Genomic DNA, 23245 nt, shown 5'->3' on the forward strand with positions numbered 1-23245 from the left:
TCCTTTTCTTCGATATCAGACCTGTCTGTACTTTTGCAGCAGCCAATCAATGATTTTTTAACCCCAAAGCAACGACGAAAAAAACTACAGAAAAGATTTGCCATGATGTCAGTTCCAAGAGGTATTTTTTAATATAACCACAAGGTGTGTCACATCGCCAAAATCCGGCACAGTACAGAATGATCATCGTCCTCACATTTATACAGTGAGGACCAGTTAGTATTTGTACAGTTCCCATTATAATCATTGCAGTCAGCACACTGACAATGGCAGGATAAAAAGACGCCATCAAGAGCAGAGGATCATAGGGTACCAGGATACAGCCATGGGCACATGGTCTCCTGGAGCATGCTCCTCACCATAAGACACAAAAGGAGAAAGCTTCACATTCAAAACCTCACTCAGCTTCCCAAGACATCCAGGCCAAGAAGGAATCTCCCAAGCAAATGGGAGTAATGGGATACTGTCCTCAATTCAAGGCATAGCTTGGCATTCTATATTCTTGTAGACGGAGCCAGTAAACCAAGGATACCCACATCATGCCAAAATTCACTACACAATAGACCTCACTCCTCTCCAGCCACATCAGAGGCACCGCTCTGGCCCCATCTATACTGAAAAATTTACACTATCTTCCACCAAGTAAACCCACCAACAAGGAGAAGAAGAATAGTCAAGACACAAACCAACTGGGCATCTTGGGAGGGGTATGACTCTCCCCCCGTCAAAATGATAAGGGAAACCCCCTGATACACAATATACTAAATTGGAACCTGCACCTGTGCCCTCCTTATCCAAGTAGGGAAACAAAACCCCAAAAAGAGAGGAACAGCAGGCTTAGCCAAAGAATGCTAGACAAGGTCTGGTCACAAACAGGATATCAAGGCAGAACAGCTCAGACTTACCAGAAACAGGACACTGCCTCCCCAGGAGAGTTCAGACACCAAGAGGACTGCAATTTGAAAGTCTCTACATAAGACCACTTGGAGGAGGGTGCCTACTTCCCCCAACCAGGCCATCCTGGATCCAAACAAAGACTCCAACAACACTGATCCACAACACTCAAACTTGATGGGAGGCAGTAGAGAAGTGGTGTTGTCGCTGGACTAGTAATCCAGCTACCCAGGGTATTGAGCTGGGGACTTGGGTTCAAATCCCACTACGGCCGGTAGTGTCATTTAAACTGAATAAGATATCTGTTTTTGGGACTATGTCCCCACGCCGTCATAAAAACTGTGGCCTTTTATGCCAGGAAAACTGGCGTGTAAGGGCCACATATTCATAATCCTGCAGGTGGCTAGCAGTGAACCATCGTAAAACTAGGAACTTTTGCTGCAGATACAGGCCCCGCACTTCCGGGTCAGAGGCCGCGCATGTGCACGGCGGCAGCCTCCAGCAGCCGCGACGTACTCCATGGAGGACTCAGAGCTGGGCCTTAAACATAGTGCCCCCGATCGGCCGTGCACATGACAAGGACCGTCCGCCCAACGATTGCCCAGTCGCCTATAAAGACCCCCTGCCCTCCGATCGGCCAGCCTCCAACCAGGGTGGCCGCGGACTGATTCCGCAGCCGTCACATTAGTATTCCGACCGGCAGGACCATGTTAGATCCACACCATCAGGACTTCGGCCGGTCGGGGTGGAGAATGGCGGGGTGGGCCTCTGGCAATGGCCCTAGATAGGCGATATGCGGCGCAGTGTACTCGGAGAGTACTCGGGACCGGAGAATCAACGAACCGGCAGCAGTCTGATTAAATGCGGGGAAATCGATTCTCCGCCCCAGCGCCGGCCGCGATTTCGGTGTCGGCGTGCGGTGAATCCAGCCCATGGACTCTCATTTTGCCAAGTGTTTTGGTTGGGAAGGCTATGGATGTGTATTCCAGCCTTTCGGAAGAACTAACTTCAGATTCTGAGATAGTTAAAGCTACAGTATTTAATATTTAAGAGCTTGTCCCTGATGCATATCAGTTGAGATTTTGAACTTTAAGGAAAAGACCAAATTAGGTGTTTGCAGAATATGCAAGAGAAAATGAAATGTTGTGGGACTGATGGTTTTGAGCCCAGACTTTAGAACAACATTTTGAGAATGTGAGGGAACTAATGATATGGAAGTTTCAAAATAGCATCCCAATACCTATCGGGTCACATCTGGAAGACCAAAAGGCTTCTAGGTGTGGGAAGCTGTGGTTCCGGGAGATTGGTATGATATATCACATAGACAGCTATGGGGGATGGGGGTGGGGAGGGGGGGGGGGGGGGGGGGGGGGGTTGCAATAGATCTCCATTTGTAAATCCACAGAGAAGGTTGAGGATCAGAAAACTGCGGTAGGGCAGTTGCAAAGGCCGGGGGGGGGGGGGGGGGGGGGGGGGGGGCAATATAAGAGTATGGGAGAAGGAGGGTAGGGTGTTGGCCCACCATTCAGGAAACAGGAGGCGGTGAGGGTGATTGGTGGGGGTGAACAAAGAACAAAGAAACATTACAGCACAGGAACAGGCCCTTCGGCCCTCCAAGTCTGCACCAATCTACATCCTCTATCTAAAACTGTTGCCTATTTTCTAAGGATCAGTATCCCTCTGCTCCCTGCCCATTCATGTATCTGTCTAGATACATCTTAAATGATGCTATCATGCCCGTCTCTACCACCTCCACCGGCAATGCGTTCCAGGCACCCACCACCCTCTGCATAAAGAACTTTCCACGCATATATCCCTTAAACATATCCCCTCTCACCTTGAACTCGTGACCCTGAGTAATTGAATCCCCCACTCTGGGAAAAAGCTTGTTGCTATCCACCCTGTCTTTACCCTCTCATGATTTTGTCGACCTCAATGAGGTCCCCATCAACCTCCGTCCTTCTAATCAAAATAATCCTAATCTACTCAACCTCTCTTCATAGCTAGCGCCCTCCATACCAGGCAACATCCTGGTGAACCTTCTCTACACCTTCTCCAAAGCATCCACGTCCTTTTGGTAATGTGGCAACCAGAACTGTACGCAGTATTCCAAATGTGGCCGAACCAAAGTCTTATACAACTGTAACATGACCTGCCAACTCTTCTACTCAATACCCCTTCCAATGAAGGAGAGCATTTCGTATGCCTTCTTGACCACTCTATCGACCTGCGCAGCCACCTTCAGGGTATAATGGACCTGAACACCCAGATCTCTCTGTACATCAATTTTCCCCAGGGCTTTTTCATTTACCGTATAGTTCGCTCTTGAATTGGATCTTCCAAAATGCATCACCTCGCATTTGCCCGGATTGAACTCCATTTGCCATTTCTCCGCCCAACTCTCCAAACTATCTATATTCTGCTGTATTCTCTGTCCCCTTCACTATCTGCTACTCCACCAATGTTAGTGTCATCTGCAAACTTGCTAATTAGACCACCTATACCTTCCTCCAGATCATTAATGTATATCACAAACAACAGTGGTCCCAGCACTGATCCCTGTGGAACACCACTGGTCACAGTTCTCCATTTTGAGAAACTCCATTCCACTACTACTCTCTGTCTCCTGTTACCCAGCCAGTTCTTTATCCATCTAGCTAGTACACCCTGGACCCCATGAGACTTCACTTTCTCCATCAGCCTACCATGGGGAACCTTATACATGGACTTCAGTAAGGCATTTGAAAAATGAAAATGAAAATTGCTTATTGTCACGAGTAGGCTTCAATTAAGTTACTGTGACATCTGACATCTACAGCCCTTCCCTCATCAATCAACTTTGCCACTTCCTCAAAGAATTCTATTAAGTTGGTAAGACATGACCTTCCCTACACAAAACCATGTTGCCTATCACTGATAAGCCCATTTTCTTCCAAATGGGAATAGATCCCATTTGGAAGAAAATGGTGAATGTGGCGGGGAATTTTACAGGAGATTGTATGTCAGAGCCTCCGGCCGGAGTGGGGCGGAATGTGGTGGTTCCTGGATGGGTTGGAGCTTCCCAGGGTGGACGAGGAGTTGGTGCAAGGATTGGGAGCCTCTATTGGGGTGAGGGAGGTGATGGAGAGTATGGGGCAGTGCAGATAGGGAAGGCCCCGGGCCCGGATCGGTTCCCGATGGAGTTTTATAAGAAGCTTGGGGCGCACGTGGGGCTGTTGCTGGTGAGGGCATACAATGAGGCATGGGAGAGGGGGGGAACTCCCTCCGACACTATCGTTGGCATCCACCTCCCTGGATTTTAAAAAAAAGATAAGGATCCAGAGCAGTTTTGGTCGTACCGCCCGATATCGTTGCTGAATGTGGATGCAAAGTTGTTGGCGAAGGTTTTGGGTTCACAAATTGAGGACTATGTCCCGGGGTGATTGGTGAGGACCAAATGGGGTTTGTGAAAGGGAGACAGCTTTCGGCAAATGTGAGGAGGTTGCTTAACATTATTATGATGCACGGGAGGGGCAGGAAGTGGAAGTGGCAGTGGCGATGAATGCAGAGAAGGCTTTTGACCGAGTTGAGTAGGAGTACCTGTGGGAGGTGCTGCAGCAGTTCGGATTCGGGTAATGAAGCTTTTTTTCTTCCAAGGAAGTCGATGTTATGAAATCCATTCATTCTGTGTCTCTCTCTGTGCTATGCAAGTTTGTAGTCTGTGGAGATTGTAACATGTAAACTACAGGATTGCTCCCTGTTTGTTACATTTGCTCCTGCCTGGGACCCTCTTGAAGTGTTGTGAAAGGGCACCAGATCAGGTCAAGCATCAGTGAACAGCAGTTTTTGGGGAGCCAGTTTATAGTCAGCCAGAAAATCTCCCAGAGGTAAAGGATATGGGATAGAAACCAAGCCCAGTTGAGTTAAGAAAAGGAGAGATGGTTTCCAATTAAATACAGTGGTGGGGTTCAGGATTTACATGAAATGGGCTTGGAAGTGTAGCCACTCTGGGATGGCCACTTACAACTAGGTACAGAGAAACCCGCAAAGCCTAGCGGGTAAAATGGACAAGCCAAGACTCAGGCAGGCTCAGAGCCTGAAATGCATATTTGCAAGCAAGAAGTCCAGACGGTATCGACACTCTGACCAATTAGCATTTTAATGGGGCCGATTACCATTTGACAGCCCATCTTCACCAAAACAAAGGACTGGTACTTGAGCAACCGGTACAGTGCCAGACATTTTGGCGGCACTCCCTGTTCAGGGGATGCGTAAACAATGGGGTCAGTGACCACTTGGGACACACCCAGCCATCCAGATCCCCGCCCACTTATTGGCTAGGAATCGAACGGAGTGATCAGGGATCACCCAATTAGTATGGCCCAGACCGAAGGACCGCCCAAAAGAGCGCAAAAACCCCCAAGTATAAAAAGAAGAGTCCGCCACATGTTCATCCTCGCTTGGACCTGGTACCCCGGTCACGGCCATCTCCAAGTGCAGCAACACAAGTCCAAGTTCAACGCTCACTACCAGGTGGATGAGCCCAGCTGAGCAGCAGTTACTCCTTTGGACTTGATAGATCCAGAATTGAACAGTGGCCACTGTTTCTCTGGCCGAAGCCGGGTGCCTGAAGTTAAGTATAGGTTGTCTTAGTCGATAGGTGTAGTTAATTAGTAATGTTTATGTTGTATGATTAATTGTGTGTAAATAAAGTACCCTTGACCTTGAACAAACTAACTGGTGCTTGGCTCTTTGATCAATAGCCGGTTGAAACTTGTGGTGGTATCATTTGATACCTAGCGACTCTAAGCATTAGAACATAGATAACATAGAAAGAAGGGCAAATTCATTGATTGCCATAATTGGAACAGAGCCACAGAAAGGACAGAGTAAAAGAGTAAGAGAAGATAAGGCAACAGAAGCTCTAAAGTTCCAAGAAGACGGCCAAAGTTGCGCAGGGTAACAGATACTCATTGGTGCAGTGGTACTCTACTTGGCACTTCTGAAGATCTGAAATTATGCTTGTTAGTTGATGTTCGAGCTTACTCACAAATCTCGGGTAATGTAGTATCAGACTGAAACCCTGCCAAGTGGACGACCAGCAAAGCTGCCCGGGTTGGAGAGACTTTTGGAGGAAATTCCAAGGCAAGATATTTGAAGGTGAAGATTGGAAACCCGCATGAGAAAGGCAAAGTTTCAGCGAGATTGGTTGGCTCTTGTGTGACTAATATCTGAATGCGCTGTTGAGAATCCATTTTTGGTCACATATGTCATTTGTTGTGTAGCATAGTGTATTCGACCACAGTTTGTCTGTTAATTCGCATACAGCTCAGACTTGTAGTGATCTTTACATGGGTATGTACATAAGGGTTTAATGGGAAATTGAAAGATCACTAGGGGGCAGCACTGGCGGGTATAAAAGCAGACGCAAGCGGCTCTCTGCCTCTCTTGGTGATTAGACTGTGACGAGAGCAGGAGCATAGATCTAGCTCAGGGCTACTAGTGTGGTCAGACATAGCTACTGTATATAAAAGTTGTAACCTTTCTACTGGTATTGATCTTAAAGTAAGAACTCACGCAGTTGTTAAATTCTGTTAGTCAATAAACCTTTCAAAACCTCTGGACAACTTCGAGCCTTCTTCATCAAGGTACAGAAAGCCTCTGCTGCAACTGGATTGAATAACGCATGTTACCTATAGTTAGTGCTACCAACCACAAGACAAAGGTAACAAAAGAATACTTACCCTGAATGTTGGGAGTATAAGATAGGTATTGTAATTGTTTTTTTCTTTCTGAACTTGTACAGTAAAATTTATTTTTGTTTGTTCCAAGCATGTGGAACAAACCTTTGCGTCAAAAGGTAAGTTAATCAAAGTCTTTCTCCTGTATCCTTTATTGACTGATTGTTGCTCAGCACTGATGTAATTCTCATAGACGGTAACTTGTTCACTTCCTAAGTTCAGAGAATTTACAGTGCAGAAGAAAGCCATTTGGCACATCAAGTCTGCACTGGCCCTCGTAAAGAGCACCCTACCCAAGTCCACACCTCCATCCTATCCCTGTAACCCAGTAACGCCACCTAATCTTTTTTTTGGACACTAAGGGCAATTTAGAATTGCCAATCCGCCTAACCTGCTGATCTTTGGACTGTGGGAGGAAATCGGAGCACCCGGAGGAAACCCATGCAGACACGGGGAGAACGTACAGACTTCGCACAGACAGTGACCCAAGCATGAATTGAACCTGAGACCTTGGTGCTGTGAAACAACAGTGCTAATCACTGTGCTGCCGTGCTGCCCCCTGGCATGTAAAAACTACAGGTGGCCAGGAAAACTACCATCTGTACTTGTAATTAGATATTTGGGAATAAACAAAATTCAAGATTATTTCTAATAAAAAATAGTTAAAGTATTTATTCAAATTCTTTTCTTTCCCGAAACCTGAAAAATCCATACAAAAATTGAATTGCTGTCCAATAGATTTTGTGGAGTAAAATACCTACAACTTGACGAGTTATAAGGGTTATAACCTGATGCTCTATGTTCAATCAAGCTTCAAATAAAAATAACGCCTCAGATTTTATGTCTTCAAATATCATTCAAAGTAATTTATTTCCTGAACAAAATTGAAGGCTAAAAGTTCAATAAATCTGGCGAGCATGGGGAACTTGCCTGTTTAAAGTGCAACGCTATATTGAAGACACTTTTCAAATCTATTATCGTTGGGAATTTTCTATTTCCGCTCCAATCGGACTTGAATCGGACTTTTGTAATCACAAAATTGTCCCCACTTTGTAGTTAAATCTATCCTTGATTATCTGATTTGATTCTTTTTTTAAATAAATTTAGAGTACCCAATTATTTTTTCCAATTAAGGGGCAATTTAGCGTGGCCAATCCACCTATCCTGCACATCTTTTGGGTTGTGGGGGTGAAACCCACGCAGACACGGGGAGAATGTGCAAACTCCTCACGGACAGTGACCCAGAGCCGGGATTCGAACACGGGTCCTCAGCGCCGTAGGCAGCAATGCTAACCACTGTGTAACTTCAATTTTAATGCTATCCAATTTTCTTAGACCCATTTTCCGTGTTACATTTTTGTGTAATCTGACTATAATAATCATATACATCTTACTTTATATAATCATGTTACAATGATCACAGCACATCAGTTTGGAAGAAATCAAATATAATTCCTCAGAAATTGTTTGAAATGAGGTGAAGACTGGTTGAATTGACCACAGTAAGTGTGAGACGATCCTAACATTAACAGGGCACTAAGTCACGAGGCATGAATACAAAATTTACATCTCCTTCAAGGTTAGAACTGACAAAGACCTTCCTTTTCCCTCACAAGAAAGTGGAACAAATTCCCAATTGGCACCTTTTCAAATCGTTGGTTTGATACTTATTCAGTTTAAGGATTGTGGGGTGAGTTTAATAATGCTGCTTATTTTTAATTTAATTTTATATATGTGGTCATTGGGAACGAACAGCATTCAACAAATAAGGTCAACAGGCGATGTGGAAAGGCAGTCCAAGGTTTGAGCAGGTTTCAAGAGCAAAGTGGACTCCCCTTATTCTGTATTTCAAATGCTGAGCAATGGATGCTAGAATACACTGATTTACACAAATTGGAATTCAGTGCAGTGGGTTTTTGACTGCATTCCTACTCTACATCAGGCAAGGCGATGGCAAAGGTTGTTGGAAATATTGGTAATGTTACAGCTCCATTTGGCATTTGCATCTTTGCTATTCTGCCAGAAACACCATCCCATCTATGACATGCAAACGCTGCTTGAGGGCAAGGCCCATGTCACTCCCGTCTCTGACAATTACTGCTGCTGCCTGTGGTTGCCAGCTGGATGGAGTAGGTAGGTAATGTAACATGACAGCAATGGTCCCAACTCGCCCAGATGATGGAGGGAAAGAAAATAAAATTCTTGGGCGGGATTCTCTCAGCCCACGCCGGGTCGGAGAATCGCCAGGCCGGGCACGATTCGCACAACGCCGCCCCGACAATTCTCCGGTGACCGGCGCCATGTGCCCGGGATGGGCCGAGTGGCCACCCAAAAAAGTCCGAGGCCCGCCGCCGCTGTTCCCATTTGGTCTTACCCAGCGGGACCTACGCGATCAGGGCCGACCGATCAGCAGGCCGGCATCTCGTGGTGGGGGTCTCTTTTGTGCCGCACCGGCCCCTGTAGCCCCACGCCATGTTGCGTCAGGACCGGCGCGAAGAAGGGAGCTACTGCGCCGCAGTGCCCATGCGCGCATTCGTGCTGGTCGCAGCGCACATGCGCAGACCCGTGGTGCCCATTTGACAGACCCATGGCACCCATTTGACGCCGTTATCAGCAGCTGGAGCGATGTGGTTCGCTCCAGTGCTGTGCCAGCCTCCTGTAGGGCAGAGGATCGCTACACATAGTGGTCCGATGGAGCCGTCGTTAAACTCTCCAGTTTATACGACGGCGTCAACACTCTGCCTTCAGATGGGAGAAACCCGCCCCTTGTCTTTCTATTGTGCCCTTCACAACATCAGGGTGCACAAACGCACTTAAAGCAAATTAAGTATTTTTAAACTACAATCACTGTTGCATTGAAGGAAAACATGGCACAATAAGATACCACAAAGAGCCAATCAGACAAACAAGTTTAACTGAATTTAGTAATGTGGCTTGCAGGTTAAATATTGAGCACAATGCCAGGAAAACTCCCCTGTGATTCTTCAACTAGTACCAAGAGAACTTTTACTTTTACTCAGACAAGACCACAGTTTTAACCTCTCATCAAAAGAGGGCATCTTGGACAATGCAAAACTCCATCAGTATCGCAGCCTCAGCCTAGGAAACGTGCTTAGAATTCTCGAATGGGGCTTGAGGCCACTGACTGTGGCCAACAGCAAATGAAAGTTGCTTGCCATTCATTATGTTTACAGCTCCCCATTGACTTTTTGGGGCCTTCTAGGTGGAAACCTACAATCATTGGAAAACCGATACATTGCACCATTCTCTGGAAGAAATCTTGGACCTGTGTGAACAAAGCAAGCGACAGTGTGTCTCCTGAGTTTGAGGAGTCCTCACTGAGAAATGCAGGTCAAGAGTTCTGCCATCTCCGTCACGGCAAAAATAGCAGAAATACCTGAAAACCAGAAGTATCGGCCATGCAAATGGCACCCCACATTTTAACGGGGTGGGACACATTTCACAGAGAGGCAGTTTACAGAGGTAATATTTAACTCATCAGTTGCCTCCATTGAAGTGGTGGACCAAGATTGTGAAATCCAACACGTGCTGATTAGACCAAGTAAGAACAGGTCTTAAACAGGTCTTAAATTCCTCCTCATCTCTGTCTTCAATGGGTAATCCCTTAATCTGAGACTATGCCCTCTGGTCCAAAACTCTCCCACAAGGGGAAACAACCTCTCAGCATCTACCCTGTCAAGCCCCCTGACAATCCTATATGTTTCATTAAGGTCACCTTTCATTCTTCTAAACTCTAATGAGTACAGGCCCAACCTACTCAACCTCTCCTCACTAGAAAATCTCTCCATACACAGAATTAACCTCGTGAACCTTCTCTGGACTGCCTCCAATGCCAGTATTTTTTTCCTTAGATAAGGGGACCAAAGCTGTTCACAGTATTCCAGGTGTGGTCCAACCAGTGCCTTCTATAGTTTTAGCAGCACTTCCCTATTTTATACTCCATTCTCTTTGAAATAAAGGCCAACATTCCATTTGCTTTCCCTATTATCTATTTGTGATTTAAGCACAAGAACTCCCAAATCCCTCTGTGCCGAAGCCTTCTGCAGTCTTTTTCCATTTAAATAATATTCAGCTCCTTTATTCTTCCTTCCAAAGTGCAGAACATCCCATTTTAATATTCATAATAATCTTTTTTGTCACAAGTAGGCTTACATTAACACTGCAATGACGTCACTGTGAAAAGCCTCTAGTTGCCACATTCCAGCGCCTGTTCTGGTACACAAGAGGGAGAATTCAGAACGTCCAGATTACCAAACAGCATGCCTTTCGGGACTTGTGGGAGGAGACCAGAGCACCCAGAGGAAACCCACGCAGGCACGAGGAGAACATGCAGACTCCTCACGGACAGTGACCCAAGACGAGAATCAAACCTGGGACCCTGGTGCAGTGAAGCAACAGTGCTAACCATTGTGTTACCGTGCCTCCCATATTTTGCTACATATGGGGTGGGCTTACTGGATTGCGGGGATAGGGTGGAAGTGTGGGCTTGAGTAGGGTGCTCTTTCCAAGAGCCGGTGCAGACTCGATGGGCTGAATGGCCTCCTTCTGCACTGTAAAGTCTATGATTCTATGGTTATGTTTCACCTTCCAAGCTTTTGCCCACTTACTTATCCTGTTTGTATTCTTCGGTGCGCCCTTTGCATGATCCTCATAATTTTCCTTCCCTCCTATTTGTGTGTCCTCTGCAAACTTGGCAGTGGTACACCCATTTGTCTTGTCAAAATCATTGATATATATTGTAAATAATTGTGACTCCAGCAGTGATCCATGAGGCTCTCGGCTAGTTACAGGTTGCCATCCTGAAAATGCCCTATTACCCCAACTCTTTGTCTTCTCTTAGTTAGCCAATTCTTCATCCATGCAAATAAACTATCCCCAACATCATGGGCTCTTATCTTATAAAGTAGATTTTTGTGTGGTACCTCATTGAATATTTTTTGGGAAATCCACGTTTATGACATCTACTGGTTCCCTTTTACCTATCCTGTGTATTACCAACTCAAAGAATTCTTATAGTCTTATGGAATGTGCAATTATGTAGTTGAAGTAATTTAATTAGAAAATTGATTTTTTTGAATGAATGTTTTTTGCAATATTATGAACTGGTCGATATGGTTGGCATGATGAGTGTATGCATGGGGAATAGTGGGTGTTAAAGGTGAGGGCTGGAAAGATGTGAGGCTGGATTCACTCTGGAGCTCCCATGGGTACCTATGCAACAGGGAGAACCCCCATGGGGACCCCTGTGAGTGGGATTCGCCATTGCCCGACGCTGACATCGTAATCGGCGATCTGAGAATCTCTGTTTATGACTGAATCGGGGGCGGCATCTGTTTTCGGATGCTCCACACCCTCCAAAACGGCATCATCGAGGAGTACGCTGCACGCCATTGGGACGGCCTCCATAAATTGCCTAAAACCCCTCCCCGATACTCCGCCCCCGAAGGGCCGAGTTCCCGACGGTGCGGGACACGTGTGCTCTCAGTTTTCGTGGACCCTGCATGGCGACTGCAAACTATGTCCAGCGCCACCACAGTCGTGCTGCTGGCCGGGGGAGACTTTGGCGAGGGTTGGGAGGTCCGGTGGGGGGGTGGCAAGAGGGTGTCCAGGGTGGCACTATCTGGCCGGTCGTATCCGCGTGCGGGCGGCGCCATGTTGTATGGCGCTACCGCTGCAGGTCTTCACCGTAGGTATGTGCAGCCAGGAACCCAACAATACTCCAGGTATTTATATCGGGAAGGCCGTGTGTTTTATGTGGCGCGGCTGCTAGCCTCTCACCATTTGGAGGATCGATGTTGGGGCCTCGCCAATTTTTTTTGTAAAAAAACTAGACACTTCCTCCAAACATAGCCTCAAAATTGGAGAATCCGTGGGCGGCACATGATGCAGTGGTTAGCACTGGGACTGCGCCGCTGAGGACCCGGGTTTGAATCCTGACCCTGGTCACTATCCGTGTGGAGTTTGCACATTCTCCCCGTGTCTGCGTGGGTTTCAACCCCACAACCCAAAGATGTGCAGGTTAGGAGGTTTGGCCATACTAAATTGTCCCTTAATTGGAAAAAAAATAATTGGGTACTCTAAATTTTTTTTTTAAATCGGAGAATCCAGGCCTATGTTCTCCCTCAAGAGCCGAATTGCACTAGTTTTGCGATCCGCTTGGGGTCGTAAAGCGAGATGCAATTCCGTATTCCTTGCTATGCAAATATATGAATGGCATGGAATACGAGGGAATCCCACTTTCGGGCAACCACCTTCAGTTGACGACCAGATAGCGAGGTCACTCAGCCGTCCACCACTGAACAGACAGGGACTCCTGTGATAGGGGGACTCCCACAGGAACCCCTGTAATAGGGAGAGCTCTTATAGGGACCAATGCAATAGGGATAACCCCCATAGGGACCCCTGTGAGAAGGATACCCTCACAGGGAACCTCTGCCGAAAGGGTCTCCCCCTGACACAGACCCCTCCAGATGAGAAACCCCTGACTGGAAGCCAGAAAACAGTCCAGGCAGGGGCAGTGAGAAGAATTACAGTTGTAACACTTACTATGCTGCTCCACATGTCCATTCTTCAAAGTACGCAGCTGTAACTTGTGTCTGGGGCCCACAGATCCATTCGCTGCAAGCCATTCATAGCTTTCTAGTCGTGCTCTGTGATTGACAGCTTTTGCAAACCGTCTGCAACTTTAATTCATTAATCTTGGTTCACGGTTCAGCTGTCTTAGCGGTGAAACCCCAATGTTTGTAAACATTGACCGCATCAAAGAGAGGTAAGTGCAGTGAAATCACATGCCTGAGTGATTGGAATACACTTAGTGCTTGGAATGCACGGTTGTCCAGTGCCAATCCCAATTTACGACCAATTCTCCGTCTCATTGGGGAACACATTCTGGGCGTCCGAGGTCAGAGAATCCCGTCCATTATTTTTTCATCTTTATTTTTCAACTTGGATAAAGTGCCAGACTCCCCAAGGCAGACCTTCCGTTCAGCTACCTCTGCACCCAGCAGCTCCTCACTTTTTCTCAGGTGCATCAATCTTAACTCGTACATTAGCTTAACCTCCCACATCCTATCCAAGCAGCCATTTTCCATTTTTAAAGTCAGCTCCATGGAGCTGGGAATTCTCCTGTGTATGTGACCCAAGAATAAAAAGAGATTTAAGCCAGGGGCTAAATTCTCCGCCTTGCGACAGCACAAACATGAACCACGATCTGGTGGCGAATTGAGTGTCTGGCCAAAATAGAGGTCCCCGCCCGGCACTGAATTGGACGCCATGCTTCGGTCCCTCACTGGTGGCGAAGCAGGTTAATAGCAGAGCTCACCCAAAGAAAGGACACATGCACCATGGCCTTTGGCACTCTCGCTGGCACACTACCCAGTCAGGGCAGAAGCCTCAACAGCGACACTTATCTGCGAGCCCACTTTGCAAGTTCTGCCTATCCATCGCGCTCCTGTTCCCATCCAACCTGCCCCCAGGCACGTTGTCACAAACTGTGTGTCACACACAGGACCCACATCACACTGTATCTACGCTGCTAACAGGCACACACTTCACTGCCTCAACCCCATCTGACACACCTGCCCGCAAACAAGCTTTTAAACATGGAGGCGATTGGTGGCACAGCGTGACCCTTTCCACCGCACAACCAGGTGCCAACCTGCTGGCAGGATAACACATGGCATACCCAATGAGCACACCTACAGCAGACCCCACTGTGGGGACAGGACAGGGGGCACTGAGCCATTCCCTGCCACGGGTTGCGGCAGCCACCAGTACCCCTGTTGACAGGGAGAGGTGGTGAGGATAGAGACTCCCCATATCAGAAGTCCGGTGACTCTCACTGATAGGGACAGGGGTGCCGTGTGGAAGACCACATACCAGGGGAATATGGCTGTGGACTGAGTTTGGGGAGGGCATGTGGATGATGGAGCTGAAGTGTAAGTCAAGTTCACAATGTAGCCTGTTGGATTTGGATGGGCAAGGGAATACTCATTTTGCTTTAATGTCTTCTCTTTCCCCCCACCAGTTCCCCCAGCCATAGCCGAAGCCCCCATGGCCAGTGGAATGACTGCCCCCCCCCCTCTCCCCACCGACTGTGGTGGTGCTGGACACAGTCTGCAGCTGCCACGTGAGGTAGAGCACAAGTGTCCCGCGTCGTTGGGGAGGCGGCCCATCAGGGGCAGAGCATCGGGGGGGGGGGGGGGGCTTCAGGTGACATCCTGAGGCCATCCCAATGGCGTGCGGCGTACTCACCGATGACGCCGCTTTGGAGGGGGCGGAGCATCTGTAAGCAGGCGCCGCCCCCGATTTCGGAGCCAAAAGAGATTCTCGGCCCAATCACCAAATGCGATTTCAGCGTCGGCAAGCGAAGAATCCCGCCCACAGTCTTCCAAATGGAGAACCTCGCCCAAGAAGTATAAACAAAAATAATTAAATCATGTAATAAAGGACGAGAGAAAGAAACTCATGTTGCATATAAATGCAGAAAGAAGTTTTTGTTGTGTACAATTTTCAACAACAGTTGAAGTTTGAAGCATTGAGATACCCCATGCGTAAAAGTAAATCTTTTGTGCCAGAAAAATTGCACTTGAATGGAGAATTCCTAACGTTTTCGACTGGCTTCATGTGTAGTGGTATCTAGTGAGCAAGTGCCACAACTTTACGCAATTGATGTTTTTCAATGTTGAGATATTCAGCATAGTACTGGCTCCTGGAGGAACAGGAATAATAGGACAACTTCCTGATTTCTGTGTTTAATCATGCATTTACAGATGCTGGAAGTTGCGATCTGCTTTATTCCTTAAATAATGATGAGTGCCGATTGCCAAGGGCTACCTGGTGTAACATGCTTTTCTCATTAATAGCATTCACGAAACCACTGAAATCTTGTAAAAATAATCTGGTTTACTAATGTCCGATCTGGTCGTTATGTGACCCTAGATTCACAGCAATGTGGCTGAGTCTGAATTGCTCTCTGAAATGGCCTAACATGTCATTCGGATCAAGAGCAATTATAGATGGGCAATAAATGCCTTCTCAGCAATGCTCACATCCCATGAATGAGAAAGAAAATTGAAGGAAATCTTCAAGACTACTGTGTATCATGACGCAGACCACGTACTTAACAATTGATAATAAGAAGGTTTTGACTGACGCTTGACCTCTAGACAGATTCTCGAAAATTATGAAGGGAAAATAATCTCACATCAGAAAATCTATACTCTTTTGAGAGATTTCCTATTACCTTCAGTCAGCAAAATGAACTCTCTTTGGAGAAGTACAATTAGGCAATTAAGAGACACGTGGCACCCTGTAACGCCAGTATGCATGGCAGTCATGTGTCAGCCATTATTTCTCAAGGTACCCATAACATGCAATGCATTTCTTTGAATGATCTGACAACTTGAAAGTAATAATCTGATATGAAGTTGGTTCTGGCAGCTCTTGCTTACATCACAAATGCACCCTCAGTACCCTGCTAGTTTCGGATTAATATCGCTGTCAAATATTTTGATCTTTGTGCCAGTAATTATTTGGGTGCAATGTGACTGCTTAGCAAGTGACAATATTGTGAGTGCAATATATGTGCAAATATTGAAGCTATTTAGCTGAACCAAGCCAATGAACTTTTCCATCCAGCAGATTTTGACTGGACTGGATTTTCAGCAATATATTCTATTGCCTTTACCCAATTTGTGCTTTTGTGGCCCATAAGAACAGCAGAAATGGCTCACCTTTCACAATTAGTTCTGCATAGTTGGACACTCCTGAACCTCCTTCTGACCGAATCACACATCTGTATTTGCTTGTGGTCTTCTGCGATGTATCTGCCACACTGACAGTGGCGGAAAAACGCCTATGGTTAACCACCCTCGTTACCATCAATGCTGTATCCTTTCCATTCCATTGCTGTATAATATAAAACATATTTTAATGAGGAAATGCACCGAATTGTAGGCTTGTTAACGTGTACTATCTTAATAGTTCCGAATTTTTTTTATTATCCAATTTCGGTACTGTTGATATTACAATGTACGGCGCGATTTAACGGCCTTGTCGCACCCGACTCGATGTCGTGGAAAGACCGTTAAATTTCGCGAGAGGCCTCTTACGAGATTCGCGATACTCGAGGCATCCCGCGAAATTCAACCGTACCTCACGAGACGTTTCAATCTGGATCTCACCTTCACTGGTCGAGATTCAGATATGAATGGCTCATTTGAATATGCATTGGCCACATTATCCCAGCACCCGGGACCTAATGGCCGCACCTGGATGTCCTCACCGGGGCACCATTTGGTACTGGATTTCACAAACATGGACAAGTCATAACAGCACTGCCGGGGGGTGGGGGGGGTGTATTCCAGGCCATTAGAGACACCTGGGTGGTTGGGGATAGGGTCAGGATGGTACCCTGTCACCCGGGCACCTTGGCACTTTCAGCCTGGAACCTTGGCACTGCCACCTAAGCACTCTGAGTGCCACTGCATGGTTGGCACTGCCAGGCTGGCAGGGGCACTGCCATGGTTCCAGGCTAGCAGTGCCTATGTGCCCATGTGCCGGGTTGCATATGCTAGCGGTCAGGCCCAGGGGTGCCTTACCCACAGCAGGTGAGGTGGGGGGGGGGGGGGGGGGGGGGGGCTGAGGACCCTGGAAGTAGTACGTTGGGTGAAGTGGGGGGATCCAGTGGCCGCGGTGGGGTCACCGAAGCGGGTCGAAAGATCAGGGCTACCTTTAAAAATAGTATCCCGATCCACAGGTAGTCTTCCTGCATTGACGAGCCAAAGTGCGGCCTTGACGGGGTGTTCCTTGCCGAGGCCAAAATAAATGGCAAAGTGCCTTTGAAAAGCGGGGTCTTTCTCGGCACTGCAGGCACCGAGTAACACCCTACTAAACATACCCGAAACCGGACATAGAATATTTAATCGCGCCTGTAGTTTGCTGGTGTTTCTTCTTCTTCATTTGGGCCATGTCCAGTTACAGAACTGCTCAAAGTCACAGCTCAAAAGCAAACCTATCACATTTCGGCCTTCACTTTGCTCGACCACTTCAAAGCTATTGCTCTATTGACTCCCACAGACTTCTCGTATTCTCTGCTTCAAAGATTTGTTGAATTTCCCTTTAAAAGAAATAACAGTTTCTGTCTCAACCATTCCCTGTAACAAAACCTCCCATGACTGAAAGTCTCACTGGGGAAAGAAATGTATTTTAACCTCTTTCTGTGAACCTTTTATGTTGCTGACCCTTCACCACTGATTCCCCCGCCAAAGGAAATATCTTCTCTATTCCCTCTGCCAACATCCGATATAATTTCAAAAAAATCTTTATTAAATTTCATCTTCAGTTTCTCTGCCCCGATGGAAAAAGCTCCAGGGACTCCCAAGTCTCTCCTCATAAGTATGATTTAGCCTCTTTGTTGTCACCCTGGTGACAAATTTTATGATGTTAATTATAATTATATGAGTTTAATGTTCTTCTTATAATTAGGTACCCAGGATTGTTCTCTGTCTTTGGCCTCCCAATGTTTTGAGTTATTTCACCTTTATTTCTTTTTTACTTGTACCTATTCCTGACTTCCCCCCCACCCCTGATTTAGAAAACGTAAAATTCTCCGGGCCATTTAGCTTTTATGACATTGTCCCAGATTTCCACGGAGTGGGGAAATCTCGACAGAGCTTTAAAAATGCAGCTGACACACGGATTCAGAAACACTTCCCCACAATGTGGGGGTTAACAAATTTTTAGAGTAGCCCTAAAGTCACTTGAAGGGTGGATAAGGTCTGTCGAGCTGTCAATCTGTGAAGTTACTCAAACCTCAACAGCCTGCCTGTGTCAGTGAATATTGAAAAATAATCTGTTCGAGCAGTTACAATAGTGTAATATTATTACAATAGTGTAAATAAAACTCGAGCTGTGAATTAATCAAATACCCATTATTTTTAAAGACTTAGCAGCCTGCCTTTTCAGTGAATGTTGAAACAAAAAATCTGTTCCAGCAGTTCCAATAGTGTTTGGCGGGGGCTGGGGGCACTGGTAGAGGGTGGTCCGGGAGTGACGAGCCTGGTCAAAGGAGGGGCAGTTTCTTTGCAGGCCGGATCCGCGCGTGGCCGGTGCCATGTTGCACGGAGGATCGGTGCAGCTTTGCCGCCATTTTCTCAGTCGTAAAACGCCACTGGTCCCACACTGGCATCAGCACTTAGTCCTCAAATCGGAGAATCCAGCGCTAAGTGCCGAGGCAGTATTCGTGGACTTCCACGATTGCTAACCTGGCACCGCGCCTAGGCTGATTCAGCGACTGTTAAGGGGCTAGCACCAGCACCATGCAGAACACAATCAATTGCAATGAGAAATGATGCCGGTTTCACTCGATTCGCAATGGTCGCTCAGGAGACTGACAAGCAGCAGCTGCTATTACACACTTCACGCTCCACACACACCATCCCAGACATCAAGATGGCACTGGTTGCGCTGGAGTGTGCCCATCCCACTGATGGTTGGTTGGGGCCAGGGGCACTTACGGGGTGGCCTGGGGGACATCCATATGACCTGTAGCCCAAGTTCACAGTCGGCAGTCAGTGGCGTGCGCAGCTGCATGGCTGCTTTGCAGACTGCAGCAATGGTGTTCACCGCGACCTCGACCCCACAGCCCATCTCCTGGCCAATCCCCACTATCCCAGGGCGCAGGCTGAAGTCCACCGGCCAGTGGCATGAGTGTCAGCAAACTATGGTGATGTTGGGCGCTTTCCGTACACCCTCCCCCTCCCTCAGCAGCAATAATAATAGACGGCACCTGTTTCAAGATTTTTAAAAGCACAACTGAACCACACCTTCGGGAATTTGCCTGGTGGAGGCGGAGAATCGTGGAGGCACTGGAGAATACTGGGTCAGACCCGCTAATGATAAGCCAAGAGTGCTTTCTGTACGTGCAGACTGGAACGCATTGACTCCACAGTCAAGGCACCGGAGAATTGCGATTTGACGTGAAACCAGCACCCGCCACGATTTCGGCCTCAAAACCGATTCTCCACCCGATCGCGTTTCTCGATTCCGGCATCAGCTGATGGAAAATCCCGCCCAAGGAGAGAGAGTTTACCTTTGTAACGCTGACATGGGATGTCATTTATGACTTCACCCATTTAGGTACTGTGACAAGGGTCGAAATTGATTGGAAGATTTAAACATTGGGTTCTGGGAAAGATAGCTTCGAATTTGTGAGGTGGCAGCATCTTTGGAAAGGAACGGATGGCTGGAGATAGCAGTAGTATTTGGTTCCTGATACAAACTCAGTTTTCTAGGCATCAACTCCATTGCTCTACATCGGAGGCCGACATAGACTGTTCACATCCTTGATGTCATATTTTACCTTAGGATCCATTTTGGACTTCCAGTTCTGACCATGGAGTGAATGGTCACATACAGGGCAGCTCCTGCTTGAAGTCACAAAAAAAAGTTCTTTTTACCCAGTACTGGGTGGAATTTTGATGAAAAGACTCAGGTGAATGTTAGAGGAGTAATGTCCCCCAGGAGTGGTATGTCTGCTGGTTACCAGACCCAGCAGAAAACAGTGAGAGATTTGGCTGGAAAGTTGGAACAGCAGCAGCCAGTTTACAGATGCAGGCGAGGGAAGGGCTGATGCAAGCTGGAAGGCCCCAGATAAAGGCTTTTATCAAGGAGGAATTTCATCAACAGAGGAAAGAAATACGTGAGGATCGCACAGAGGCCATGGAAGAAGCTGTGGCACCCCTGCAGAGTTCTCTGGAACGGGTGGAGAGGTATTTGGAGGCACAGGGGTCACAGATTCGACAGATGGAAGGACTGATCTCGGACCACAGCAATCATGTAATGGCTCTGGAGGCGGAGGTGGGGCTCCTAGGGGACCTCTGTAAAACTTTGAAGATTGGGGGATTTTGAATGATATTTTCTCACTCTGCCCATCTCTCAGCTCACCTTCCTACTGGAGTCTTCATCCATTTTTTTGGTTCCTCCACATTTGACTCTTCCAATGCACTCCTGCTGCTCTCCCACATTCTAAACTTTGGAAACTTGAGGTCCTCTAAGCTCTGTGCATTTATTTGTACCAAATCCAAATTACCCATCACCTTTACACTGATTGATTGTCTTCTGAGTTAGCAATGCTTCAATTTTAGAATTCCCATCATTGTTTTCCATGGTCTTGCCCTTCCTTGTCTCTGTATTCTCCTCCAGTCCCACAGACCCTTGATATATCTGCACTTCTCTAATTCTGGTGCCTTGAGCATGCTTAATTTTAATTTCTCCACCATTGGTGGTGATGTCTTCAGCTTCCATAGCTGTAAAATCTGGAATTTCCTTCCTAATTAACTCTCTGTCTCTCTACTTCTTTCCCTTTCATTAAGATGCTCTTTGAATGAGCTTTTTATCATCTGTGCTAATAACTCCTCATGTGGCTTGCTGACATAATTTACTTTATAAAACTCCTCTGAAGCGTCTTGGGGTTGTTTATTACGTGAAATGCACTACATAAGATTGTTGTTTTGTTGTGTGGCACAACTGATCAGTTCCATCTCCACCCAATTGATTACAGAACGCACATAGTCTTTGGAATTAATTCATGGTCAATCGCAGCATCAAATATTTCTCGCCCATGAATGCAAGTCTATATTGACCAGCAAAGTTTCAAAATCAGTTTATAGGCTTGATTATGAGGAGCACTTCTTGTCTACCCATGGAATAGAAGAATCTCTCATTGTGGTTTTAAGTTGCAAATACCATGGCCTGGATTCTCCCAAAATGGGACTATGTCCCCACGCCAGAGTCAAAATGCTGGCGTTTCACTCTACTGTTTCCTATAAAAACGATCAGCCAATTCACTCACCTGCCGGGTGCTAGCAGGGACCCGGAGTGATTCACACAGTTTAGCTGTGGAGACGGGCCCCGCATTCCAGTTTTGAGTCCGCGCACGCGCATAGTGGCGGCCTCCAGCGGCCGCACTGAGCGCCATGGCGGACTCAGACCGTGGAGGCACATGAGAAATGTAGCCCCCCCCCCCCTCGATCGGCTGTGCACCCGAAGATCCGACTGCTCTGATCAGTCCCCCGGCCGCCCATAAGGCCCCCCCCCGGTGTCCAATCCCTCCACTCCCCACCAGGGCGGGCGTGGACTGAGTCTGCAGCTGCCACGCGAGCTTCCCGAACACCTATAGATGGTTAGAACCACGCCGTCGAGAACTCGGCCTGTTGAGAGCGGAGGATCGCTGGGCAGGCCTCTGGCAGTGGCCCCCCAGCCGTGATCATGCCAATTCTCGGGTCCTGGAGAATCGCTGGACCGGCGCCTGATTTTGGCATGAAATTGGATTCTCCGCCCCCGCGGCAAACGTGGTTTTGGTGCGGGGCTGCGGAGAATCCAGCCCTATATCATTTATGTGAATATCACTGGACTTCACTGACATCTATAAAATTAGCCCACTAATAAACAGTTACGAGTTTACAATTCCTTACAGTTTATAGTTCCTTGTGTGAGTCATAGGATGTGATTTATCTGCCGCATTGCACCTGGGTGTGCTGGTTAAATGGCGGGAAAGGCCAAAATCAAAATTCGAGTGTGAATCAGTTTGCTCTCTAACTGGCCCGCTCCTGGTGGTGAGTTGCCCAAATATGGCAAGCATATCGTTAATCCTCATTTGCATTCATATCCATCTCATCAGTGAGATTGAAGTCGAATGCAACAGTCTCTAGCGAGATACCCCTGCATGTCGTTCAGTGCTTCTTTGAAAAAATGTGAAGTTGGCGTAATGGCTACTGGATTGGATTGGATGGATTTGTTTATTGTCATGTGTACCGAGGTACAGTGAAAAGTATGTTCTGCGTACCGCTCAGACAGATGATTCCATATATGAAAAACAAACAATTGTGTATACGTAATGCAGGCATCAGGTGAAGCATATAGGAGTGTAGTACTACTCAGTGGAAAAGATCTGTGAAGAGATCAGATCAGTCCATAAGAGGGTCACTTAGGAGTCAGGTAACAGCATGGAAGAAGCTGTTTTGAATCTGTTTGTGCGTGTTCTCAGACTTTTATATCTCCTGCCCAACGGAAGAAGATGGAAGAGTGAATACGCTGGGTGGGAAGGGTCTTTGATTATGCTGCCTGCTTTCCCAAGGCAACAAGAGGCATAGATAAAGTCAATGGATGGGAGGCGGGTTCACATGCTGGTCTGGTCTGTGTCACTACTCTTGGCAGTTTCCTACAGTCTTAGGCTGAGCAGTTGCCATACCAAGTTGTGATGCAGCCAAATAGGATGCTTTCTCTGGTGCATCTGCAAAAGTTGGTAAGAGTCAATGTGGACATGCCAAATTTATTTTTTTTCCTGAGGAAATGTAGGTGCCGTTGTGCTTTCTTGGTCGTAGCATTGACATGGGTGGACCAGGACAGTTTGTTGGAATGTGAAGCTGTCAACCATCTCCACCTCAACACCATTGATGCAGACAGGGATGTGTACGGTACTTTGCTTCCTGAAGTCAATGACCAGCTCTTTAATTTTGCTGACATTGAGGGAGAGATTATTGTCATTACACCACCCCACTAGGTTTGCTATCTCCCTCCTGTATTCTGGTCCACTGTTGGTCGAGATC

General features: G+C 47.1%; 1 protein-coding gene across 2 annotated transcripts in view; it reads right to left on the bottom strand.

Moving 5' to 3' along the window:
• ptprt (protein tyrosine phosphatase receptor type T) overlaps positions 1 to 23245 on the bottom strand; it is a 1581811-nt gene that overhangs the window by 918854 nt on the left and 639712 nt on the right. For both annotated transcript variants that reach the window (XM_038803435.1, XM_038803434.1), the window contains one exon: positions 16370 to 16544. In XM_038803435.1, the coding sequence (XP_038659363.1) occupies positions 16370 to 16544 (175 nt within the window). The remainder of the gene's footprint in view (positions 1 to 16369; positions 16545 to 23245) is intronic.

This window comes from Scyliorhinus canicula, chromosome 7, assembly GCF_902713615.1.
Source record: "Scyliorhinus canicula chromosome 7, sScyCan1.1, whole genome shotgun sequence".
NCBI lineage: Eukaryota > Metazoa > Chordata > Chondrichthyes > Carcharhiniformes > Scyliorhinidae > Scyliorhinus > Scyliorhinus canicula.